Source organism: Rousettus aegyptiacus, unplaced genomic scaffold (genome assembly GCF_014176215.1).
Source record: "Rousettus aegyptiacus isolate mRouAeg1 unplaced genomic scaffold, mRouAeg1.p scaffold_m13_p_1, whole genome shotgun sequence".
In the NCBI taxonomy this organism is placed as follows: Eukaryota; Metazoa; Chordata; class Mammalia; order Chiroptera; family Pteropodidae; genus Rousettus; species Rousettus aegyptiacus.
Window position 1 is genome coordinate 181,015,341 of NW_023416284.1, and position 11,316 is coordinate 181,026,656.

General features: G+C 50.8%; 1 protein-coding gene across 1 annotated transcript in view; it reads left to right on the forward strand.

Moving 5' to 3' along the window:
* Positions 1-432: 432 nt before the first annotated feature.
* Positions 433-11,316, forward strand: part of SLC22A3 (solute carrier family 22 member 3) — an 81,003-nt gene continuing 70,119 nt past the window's right edge. Inside the window, exon 1 of the mRNA XM_016152741.2 lies at positions 433-911. Coding sequence (XP_016008227.2) covers positions 444-911 — 468 coding nt within the window. The 5' untranslated portion in view covers positions 433-443. The remainder of the gene's footprint in view (positions 912-11,316) is intronic.

An 11,316-nucleotide genomic window follows, 5' to 3' on the forward strand; every position in this document is an offset into this window, starting at 1 on the left:
CTCGGGGCGGCCTCCGCTCCGGGAAGGGGTGCGGGTGGGGGCGCGCCTCCCGGGCACAGGCGGGGAGCCGGGGCGCGCGACGGCCGAGAGGCGGTGTCGGAGGAGCCCGGAGCGGCCGGGTGAGCCCGGAGCCTGGTTTTCCTGGAGCCGCCGCCGGCCGGGACCGAACGCAGCTCCGCGCCAGGCCGGAGGCTGCGCCCGTCGCTCGCGGTCGCGGGCCGGGTGCCCGGCGCGCCGCGCCCGCTCCCACGCCGGGCTGCCGCGGGCGCCGGCGGGCGGGAGGCGGGCGCTGCGGGCGCGAGGGCCCGGGGGCCGCAGGGCCGGCGGGCGCTGGCGCGGCGCCCGGGGGCGTGCGGCGGGCGCGGGGGGGGCGGGCGGCGCGGCGCAGCCGGCGGCCGGCGCGCGCGGCGGGCCACTCGGGGGCCGGGCGGCCGGCGCGCACCATGCCGTCCTTCGACGAGGCGCTGCAGCGCGCCGGCGAGTTCGGGCGCTTCCAGCGGCGCGTGTTCCTGCTGCTCTGCCTGACCGGCGTCACCTTCGCCTTCCTCTTCGTCGCCGTGGTCTTCCTGGGCAGCCGGCCCGACCGCTACTGGTGCCGCGGGCCGGGCGCCGCCGCGCTGGCCGAGCGCTGCGGCTGGAGCGCGGAGGAGGAGTGGAACCGCACGGCGCCCGAGCGCCACGGCCACGGCCGCTGCCAGCGCTTCCTGCTGGAGGCGGCCAACGCCACGGCCCCGGCCCCGGCCCCCGCCCCCGCCACCGCCACGGCCCCGGCCCCCGCCACGGCCGCCGCCGCCGCCGCGGGGCTCAGCTGCGCCGACCCGCTCGCCGCCTTCCCCAACCGCTCGGCGCCGCTCGTGCCGTGCGCGGGCGCCTGGCGCTACGCCCAGGCCCACTCCACCATCGTGAGCGAGGTAAGCGCGCCGCCCGCACGCCCGCGCCCCGCAGGCGGCCTCGGGGGGCCCGCCGGGCGCGAACGCCGGGGCCACCGCTTCCGCCGGGTCCCTTCTGCGGCTGGATGGAGAGAGAGAGAGGGAGAGAGAGAGGCTTAGGTTTCGGGTGCGGGTGCGAACGCGAACTGTGAGCGAAGTCAAGTTCTGAGACGCTGCGCCCACGCCTCGGGGATCCGGGCGTCTGTGCGACGTCCAGTATCTCCGAGACGTTGGAACTGGGGGTCCACTGCCCGTAGAGACCTGCAGTGTCCGGAGTGAGCGACACTGAGCAGGTGCCAGTTGGCTCCAGAGGGCAAAGGAAGGGACAGACCGACGTCTGAGGGCAGCGCCGCTTTCTCCAGTTGCCAGGTGATTATCCGAAATGACAGGGGACAAAGGTCGAGGCCCTTCTGGGAAATGGTATTAGTAAAACTGCTTTGGAGCAAAGAGCAACATCGGAGAGGAGTTGGGAAAGCTGAGGCTTTGGGCGTGTGAATACTTCCCTCCCCTGATAAATAACAGGAAGGCGTGAGGAGAGACCGAGCGTCCTTAGCGAGCGGACCCTCCGCTGACGGAGGCGGCTGCTGGGGCTCCTGGGGCCGGCCCCCATCTCCTTGAGTGTGTTTGGGCAGGCAGTGCATTGGGGGGCTTAAGTGGCTCCTCACCCTTGTCCGCAGTTTGCACGTTCATCCTCCTGAGTTCCAAGCATGGAGACAGCCCCCAGCCAGCTGAACTTGGTCTCTAATCATAGATCGATTTAATATTTAAAAAGATGATTGAATGTGCTTAGGCAAACTGGGAAAGAAAAAAAATTTTGTCTTTATTTTATTTATTGCTATAAACATTTTTAAAGCCTCTTCTCAACTAATGTGGAAAATAGCAGATCCGGTTAGTGGTGCCTCTTTTGCCCCTGTGAGGGGCATTCCTTGGTCTGGTGACTTCATCCCTCTGAGGCCAGGACTGTAGATCTCGGAGGTCGTGCGTGGTCTGTAATGCCATGTGTGGGTCTGTTAGCGTACTGTGCGTGGTCCTCTGCTAAGTGTTCTGGAGATAAAAGCCCATGGCTGCCCAGCCAAGCAGTGTGCCCGTGCGTATGGGGCGCGTTAATTTCTGTGAAATCTGTGGGCGTTGCTGGGGGCTGCTTTATTAACGGTGGTGGTCTCCTTGCTGGGGATTTCACAGCTGAGATGGATAGGGCGTGACCTTGGGTAGGAGTGGGAATTACCACTGAGACTGCCCTTGAGTAGCATGGTTAGGTGGCTGCTTCTAGTCCATTCAGCACAGCTGCCTAGTGCTTACTTCCCAGGCAAGCCAGAAGACCCCGCTTGGAGAGGAGGCACCTGAGTTTTGAAGACACGTACGCCTCAAAGAATAAACTGAGCCTTAAAAGCAACATGCACACACATTCAAGTGGGGTTTCCATGAACGAACATGATCTGTGGGCGTCAGAGAAAGGAGACTTAAAGAATCTGTAAGTTAGTGCTCAGACAGATACTTTGGAATCACACACTGGGGCTCTGGGGGTTATTCCAAGGAGGGAGGGGTGGTCTTTTGAAGTTCTGTGGCTTCTAAAAGGGAGTGTGGAAGGTGGGAGGTCGGGAGACCAGGGTCCTGGCACTGTGCCCCTAGAGAGCTGGGTGGCTTGTGTCGGTCAATCTCTCTGGGCTCAGCTTTCTCATCTGTAAAACCGGGGGTTGGATTAAGCCTTTACATCAGTGTCATGGCTGGATGGCTGCTCACTGTGCTCAGAACAACGAGGAAAGTCTTCAAGGAAAAGCAGAACAATGCTCAGAATATGCTTCTTAAGGGAACCGGCAAGTTTTTGAAGTATCTTGGGGAGAATCTCTTTAAATCTCAAGTTGTCTGCTTCTTCAGGTTTGTTTGTTTTTACTGTTTTGATTCTTAAGAGGGAATCTCCCATATTTTCCGGAGCTGCAGCTGTCCCGAACAACTCACACACACTCTCTCTCTCTCTCTCTCTCTCTCTCTCTCTCTCTCTCTCTCTCTCTTTCAGTGCTGCATGGCTCTTTGGTTTAGAATATGATCCAATTCATTTTTGTTCTTTCATATTCTGTCAGCGTGATTAAAGGGACTGGAGTTCTAGCTTTGGCTAACATTGTGTACCCAATGTGTTTTCATAAACTTGAAGTCCAACCTATTCATCATGAGAAAGGGAAAGTTTTCAAGGTGGAGGCACAGACCAGGTGCCAGAATGTCTCCGTACGGCTGTTCCATTTAGTCTTCGCACCGTCGTTGGGGAGATATTTTTGTCCTGGATTTATAGAAGAGGTACCTGAGGCAAGAGCTGTGAAAGGACCTGCCAGCGTCCCAGACCGATACGTAGCCAAGCTGGGATCGGATCCAGGGCCTTTGATTGTAAATTAGTCCCCGCTCCTCCACGTAGTGCTCTAAGCCCTGGGAACGAGTCCAGGCAACGTGATACCCAGATCGCTCGCACTTTAGGACCTGCAGGAAATCCCGTTGAATGTTTGTACTCTTAGTATTGATATCCTCTGGCCGGTGTGCCATTTTGTTTCATTTCGCTGGGCCTGACTGGCAGATGGGGAAGCCGTGCCTTCACTTTGCGGGAATGGCTGTCTCGATGTGAACGTCGCAAAATGCGCACTTGAACCTCATCCACCCTCTTTTCATCTTACAAAGTGAAACAGTGCCAAGGAGTTAAGTCGGAAGTCAATGCCAAGTGCCAGGCCATTTCAGTCTGGCTCCCCGACTTGTTTCTCCTGCTCGAGGCAGGGCTGTGGATTTTTTTGCCTATGTTTAACTGTGCAGACTTTTCCAATGTTCGTATCACTGGGCAGAATAAAGCACGTTATAAGGAGAGAAGTCTGAGCTCTCACCACCAAGTACTTCCAGTCATTGCCCAGGAAGTGAGTCTTTGACACATGTTATGATTTTTGAAATGCTTGTTGCCATGGACAGGGTGGGAGGATGCAGGACAGGACTCCTCCCCGTTCTCTTACTAGGAGCCAGGCTTCAGGGCACATTTAGAAATGGATTGACTTGTCTTTGTTTTCCCTTTGGAGCTTTTTTTTTTTTTTTTTTTCTCCCAGAATAAATGGAAAGTCCACTGGAAGGAAGTAGCTTCTCCATTAAAGAGAGTGGTGGCTGCTGTCATCTCCGGCGCTGACGTGTGCTTCACGTGGCTCTGCTCTGCTTCTCGCACATCCAGCCCATGACAGGAGGCCAGCCTGGTGGTCCAGCCCACAGGCATCAGTGCCACCAGCATCCTGTCCTTGCCGACGATTTGTTAAGCATGGAATTGCACTATTGTGGGTCCTGGAGAAAGGAATTTCTCATCAGCCCAAGTCGTTGCCTGACTGGGCTGCGTCTCTGATTTGCTCTGGGCACTTTAGAAAGATCCAACTTGTGTATTCTTTTTATTTCTACTGTTATTTGTGCATCCCGTGTTTTTTTGCTGAATCAGCCCCACCAGGAGAAAATTCATTTCATTATTACTTCAAAGAACTGATTGTGGCATTATTTACTTTCTATCTCATTAGTTTCTCCTCTTTGTTGTTTGTTCTAGTGTGTTGTTGTTGTTTTTTATTTTTGTTTTTGTTTTCTTAATTTACTCTCGGGATGCTTTTTCCAATTTCATTGGATGCTCAGCTCAATTATTTTCAGTCCTTCTTTTTTTCTAGTCTCAATATTTAAAGCTACAGATTTGCTTCTTTATACTTTTTCGACTGTACCCAATGATTTTTGAAAGGCAAATTTAAGTTATTACTCTATCCTCAGTATTCTTAATTTCTATTATTATTTCTTCTTTGACCCATGATTTATTTAGAGTCCTGTATTAAAATTTGTATATTGATTTTTTTTATTGCTTTCTTTTTCTCCAGCTTTATTGAAATTTAAAAGATAAGTAGTTGCTCGTATTTACATGGTACAAGTCAATGAGTTTTAAAAAAAATTATCGTTGGCATACAATAATATCCTAGTTTCAGTTGTACAGCTTAGTGATCAGAGATCTACATAATTTGCAAAGCGGTCACTCCACTACATCCAATATCCCTCTTTCCCCTTACATGGTTGTTATGACATTATTAACCACCTTCCCCAGGCTACGCTCTCCATCTCCTGCCTATTCTGCAACTATCCATTTATACCTCTTAGTCCCTTTGCCCTTTTTTTTGCCGTCCTTTCAACCCCCCTCCCATCTAGTAGCCCTCAAAATATTCTCTGTATCTGTGAGTTTATTTCCGCTTTTGTTGTTATTTATTTTATTCTTTAGATTCCACATGTATGTGAAATCATGTGATATGTGTCTTTCTCTATCTGACTTATTTCATTCAGCACAATACCCTCTAGGTCCGTTATGGCAGTATCTTTTTCCATCCCTTTCCTTTTAGACTGTGAGTGTTTTCATCTAAAGTGAGTCTCTTGTAGGCAGCATATGTAGGGGTCTTGTTTTCTTTTCCTTTCAGCCACTCTATCTTTTGGTTGGAGCACTTAATTCTTTTCCATTTGAGGTACTTGTTGATAGGAATGTAGTTATTACCATTCTTTATTCCCGTTTTTGATACATGTTTTTTCCTTTTAAAGAAGTCCCTCCAAATACTGGTTTGGTGTTGATAAATTCCCTTAGCTTATTTTTATCTGAGAAGTTCTTTTATCTGTCCTCCGACTCTAAATGATAGCTTTGCTGGATAAAGTATTCTTGGCTGTAGATCCTGGGTTTTTATCACATCAAATATTTGTGCCAAGCCCTTCTATCCTGCATGTCTTATGGGGGCTCGCTTGTAGGTAACTGCTTTTCTCTTGCTACTTTTAAGATTCTCTCTTAATATTTAACCTTTGGCATTTTAATTATGATGTGTCTTGGTGTGGGCCTCTTTGGGTTCATCTTTCTTGGGACTCTGAGCTTCCTGGGCTTGTATGTCTATTTCCTTTACCAAGTTTGTGACGTTTTCCATCATTATTTCTTCAAATAGCTCTTCAATGTCTTGTTTTCCTTCAGGTACCCCAGTGACATGGATATTTTTACATTTCATTTTGTCCCATAGGCTCATTGAATTACTGTCATAGTCTTGGCTTCTTTTCTTGCCATTCAGATTGCGTGTCCTTGGCTTCCCCATCCTCTCTATCGGTGGTTCGATCCTCTTCTTTGTCCACTCTGTTTCTTCCCTCTAATGTACTCTTCATCTCAGCTGATGTGTTCTTCATTTCTGACTGGTTCCTTTTTATAATTTCCATTTCCATTTTTATGTTTTTTTTATCACTTTGTTAAAGTTCTCACTGAATTCATCTACTCTTCCCCTAAGTTCTTCGAGCATCTTTCTACCTAGTGTTTTGAACTCTGCATCTATTAGAATACTTGACTCCATTAGTTGTGGATCTTAGTTCTGTTCTGTCTTATGGTTTCTGTTTCTTTGTCTTCCCACTTTGGCTGCCTTTCTGTGTCTGTTTCTATGTCCTAAGCAAAGCTCCTAAGTCTCCCGGTCTTATTAGTGTGGCTTTGTGTAGTAGGCGTCCAGTGGCACAGTCCTGAGAGAGGTTTAGCTGCAGACCAAACTTAGCCCCAGCCTGTGCCCCTCTGGGCCTTTCATTAAGATGCAGCAAACAAGCCACTGATGCTGCACTTATAGTCGCCTCAAGTAATCACACCAGAAACCGAGGCCAGCTGCCACCAGTGTGAGTCTTGGCGCTGCTCAGCACTGGGCACCTGACTTGCAGAGGACACGCCTGGACGTGGCTGGGGTGGGGCTATGAGCTGGGGGAGGTGGGGTTTCAGGGACTCCTCTGGGCGGAGTCACCTCCGTTGTCCAGTTTGTCGACGTGTCAGCTGTGGCGGCGCTGGGTCCCCACACGGGGAGCGGGGAGGACTCAGCAGAGGAGCAGTGGGCACCGCCGGCGCGTCCGTCCGGGAGGGAGCCTCGCCTCCGGCCCTCACTCCGACCCCTTGGTGGCCCCCCGTAAGTCCCTGGGGCCCCCCTCGCGGCGGACCCCGCGCTGGTGCTCGGGGGGAGCAGGTCCGTCCCCGAGCAAGTCTGCTCACGGCCTCGGCCCCTGGAAGAGGCGCCTGTGGCCGCCGCTGCCCCCCGCTTCTGCCCCCGCCTCTGCCCCACTGCGGCCCTGGACCGGGTGGCCTCGGCCCCTCCTGCCTCCTCCCGTCGCGGGGCGATGTCTCCCTCCCTAGTTGTAGGGCTCGTACATCTAGGCCCCAGGTGACTTCGCTTGCCCTTTGCTCTGTTTCTGTCACAACTTTGTTTTGGTCGCAAGAGCGATGAACAAAGTCTCCATCATCGGCGCCGTTTATTTTACTCTCCATATGCCGATGTTTTTGTCTTTTAATCGTTCACTTCTAATTTCACTTGAACGTGGTCAGAGAATGTGGTCTGTATGACACCGATTCTTGGAATTTTATTGAAAACTTTCCTTTTAGCCTTCTAAGAGGTAAATTTTTACAATCGTTCCATACATGCTTGAGATGCATGTGTAGATTTTATTGGGTACAGGGTTTTATAGGTGTCCGACATTTGAAGCTTGTTAGTTGTGCTGTTAAAATTTTCTAGATTTTAATTAGCTTTCCGTCTGCTCAGTCTGTCGACAGTGACTGAAGAGTATGAAAATTTGTTATTATGTTGATGGGTTTGTCAGTTTCTCCCTATATTTCTGGCAGATTTCAAGAGTTATACGCACAAGGCAATTTTATTGGATGCATGTATCTACAAATTTAGAATTTTTTAAATCTACGTAGTGAATTGAACCTTTTATTAAAGCATAGAAATCCTATTTAAATCCACGATGTACCTCATCTTAACATCTATTTCATCTGATATTAATAGAGGTACTCCAACTTTCTTTTAATTGACCTTGACCTCGGTCTCAGAGGACAAAGAGTCCAAGAAGAACACACGAGGACAAGGACGTTCCGTTCTCACATTCCCTCATCTTCATCATCCTTTCATCTGTAGCTGTTCATTAAGTGCCCTCTGAAGCAGCGGTTGGTGTGCATGCCTGTGACCCGCCCACAGAGATTTGGAATCAAAAGATCGGGGTGAGGTTCAGGAACCTGCATTTTTCACGAGCATGTAAGGCCCACACAGGTGGCCCATGGACCACGCCGGATGTTTCCTTACGAGGAGTGGGATGCGAGTATCCCGGGCGGAAGAGCCTTCCATGCGGTTTAAGAGAGTGCCCATCCCCCAACACACTCCGAAGACCTTGGGAAGCAAGCATTGCTCCTTTACTTTGGTAGGAGTCCCATATTTTATCTGATGAAATGCGGCATTTTTTCTTTTTTGGCAGAAAAATTGGGGCTCTCTAGAGATGGGCATCTGAGTAAAATCCTGTCGTTGATGAGGGTGGGGTACCCACAGCCGAACCACACTCCCTGGGCATCGCAGCCAGCCTGGGCGTGGAGCTTCGGGCAAAGGCAGGACACAAGCACGCGGGGTCTCCCACAGATACGGCACGGGCGTCTTTACTCGTGGGCGTGTGGGTTAAAGGTTCTTGGCATAAGGCAGTTCAGAATGGTGGAAAGATGAGTGCTACTTTAATTCTCTATATTAATTCAGAGAAAATGGACATTTTCACAATGTCGATGTATTGAACATGACATTTAATTTGAACGCGATCTGTCGTTGCATTTTCTTGGGCAATATTCAGTTATTCTCAGCAATGTTTTGTAGTTCGGTTGGTACCGTGGTGTGGTGCTGCCTCTTAGTGATTAACTGCCCGGGCCCTGCGCCTCCTTCCACCTGAAACCCACGTGGTCTGATAAATCATTGGGGGGCCATGCCCTGCAGAAGCAGCAGAGGGAACCCCAAAGGCCCATCTGCACCTGGCTTCTGTCATCTCAGAATCCTAATCTGCGGGATGTGAATTGGGACGTGGAAGGAACAGGAAGTAGAACCTGGTTCTTTGGGGTCATTTTACAATGCTGATGTCCAGTGTGCAGAAAAGGCCTTTATTGGTTGTCCCAGTGCTTTTCGGCACATCTGTGTTGTCACCCGAGGTGGCGCTCCAGGAGCAGGCGGGTGTGAGCGCAGGGCCAGGGCTCAGCAAGGGGCACAGCGCACGTCCTCCAGGGCTATGCAAGGGAGGGGGCACATGCTGCCACCTTCCCAAACAAATGACACCGTCCCAACATTCTTCCTCATTTTTGTTTTTTTGAAAACATAACCAAGAAAGGAAATTTATTTCTACTCTGTGAGGGGAAAAGGCAAAGTCTCTTGAGTTTCTCGGTGTAGCTTTTGGAATGACAAATTACTGGTGAGATGGCAAATGAGGCTTCAGGCCATTTTATCTGGGAGACTAGTTAGTGACATGGCTTTTTAAGGAGTGCTGTGCTGTAACTTTCCTTTTCTGTGCTGTGGTAGAACAGGGCACCTCTGGGGCTGACACTTGTGTAACCACAGAGAAAAAGCGTGAGGGGTGCAGCGGAGGGGCTCATGAGAAGGTGGATAACTAAAGGCGATTTAAAATATTCCTGCATTTAAATCGTGGGGATAGTGTGGGCCCCACGCAGCACATCCCTCGATGAAGTGGTTTAACTTTAAAAACTGTGTTCAGGGAAATTAAAAAAAATGAAAGTCAGGGCATGAACGTGGCGATTACTGTTGAATTTTTTTCTAAACGCTTGGATGCTGGTCTCCGATTAATCAGTGAAGCAGACGTGGCGGTGGAAAGGGTGCTGGCCGAGGGCACCCTGACCCTGAGAGTGGTGGGGGTCGAAGAGCAACACCCCGAACCTCTGTTTCCTTGTCTGAGTAAAGCTGTCAATTATCAGTCAACTCCCAAGGGTCCTCTACCGCTGTCATTTTGACGGCAGTTTGTCGTCAGGTCCCTAACTTAACTGGAGGTGTCTGCTGCTGGCAATCAGGGTGGGTTCTTCCCCGGGGCACCTTTCTTCCTGGTGGGCATGTTGTGCTGTGAATGATGTCGCAGGAGGAGAGGGGACTAGATGAGCGGGTGCCCTTGCTGCCTTCTTCCACATTTATTCTAGACCCTGGGGCCTCATGGAGCCTCTGAGGAGGGGACCCTGTCATTGGCCCTGCACACGGTGGAAGCCCCCTGAGAGAGGCGGTTGGGTGCAAGGTGGGACTTCAGGCACCAAGGTGATTATTCTGCTATCGAAGCCAGTCTCGTGAGGCAGGTGACCTCGCTGTATGATTGTTGTAGAGAAGGCACAGGGGAGATGACCAAGTGACAGGTAACTCTCTGACTTGTCATTTCAACAGAGATCGCCCGGACCATATTATTGAGAGAATAATATGGAAAAATGAACCACAGCTTCACGAACCTGTCCATATACACACCCTTTGGCCTCAATTACCTGATTATTAACACTTAAACTAAACATTTAACTGAAATATTAAAATAAGTATTTTAAAGTAATTCTGACAGGATTGCATCTGTTTAGGGGGTATACACCTTTTATGGGTTTTATTGTTAATTTATATTGTATTTGTTTCTGATAAAACCCAAAATAAGTGTGGGACACTCTGTTTTTTGTTTCTTAGAAAAGGTTCAGAGGCAAAATTTGGGTTTCAAATAATGTGAGAAGTCAGATGCCCGCCCCGTCCCGGTCACAGGTTTTACTGCACCTGTGCAGGTAACAGCGAACCAGAGTTCTTGCTCTCCTCACCCAAACGGTTGGAGAGCTTATCTTAGGTTGGTGTTGGCTGTTTCAGCAGTTGTGTGTTGAGATCAAATTGTTTAATTTTCTTGGCTTAATCATGCAGAAATAGGAGTTTCGCATATAAGACTTGAATTAATATATCATAGATAGAATGCAATTTTGTTTTCTCTGGAATGGAAGTCCCTTTCATTACCGTTTGTGCGACATGGAGGCAGAGTGGGTAAAATGGTGGCTCCCTATGAAACGCCATGGGCGCCCTGAGAGACTCAGGTCAGGGCTGTCTCGGAGCTGGATGGAGCTGGGGCCCGGGCAGATCCTGCTGGCCAGAGGAAAGGAGATGAGATGGAACGTTAGCTCTGATGCTTAGGACTAGGCGACCCAAGGGACAGTTTGGTCTCAGTGAAATCCGATGGCTTTGGAAGGCTTTGCCGTTAGTGTTGCTGAACTTCTCGAGTTAGGGCCCACATCTCGTGAGCTAAGGAGGCTGGCGGAGGGCGTTGCACGCCTCCTGAGAGAAGATGGGACATTCGTCATCAGGACGGCGATGGCATAAGCCAGCCCGGGCCGCGGCGAGGGCTGTGATGGAGGCTCCTGCGGGAACGGCGCCTCGTGCGGGCTCTCCTCATGCTCTCTGCTGCACAGTGTCTCACGGCTCAGATGCCTTTTTCAGCCGTTGCGTTGCGTATGCCCTGAGGATGCACGGAGCGGCTCCGACTTCACGGGGCTTCTGCCAGCTGGGAGCACAGGATGCGAGCGCGTGCGCCTCCAGCCCCGGACGGT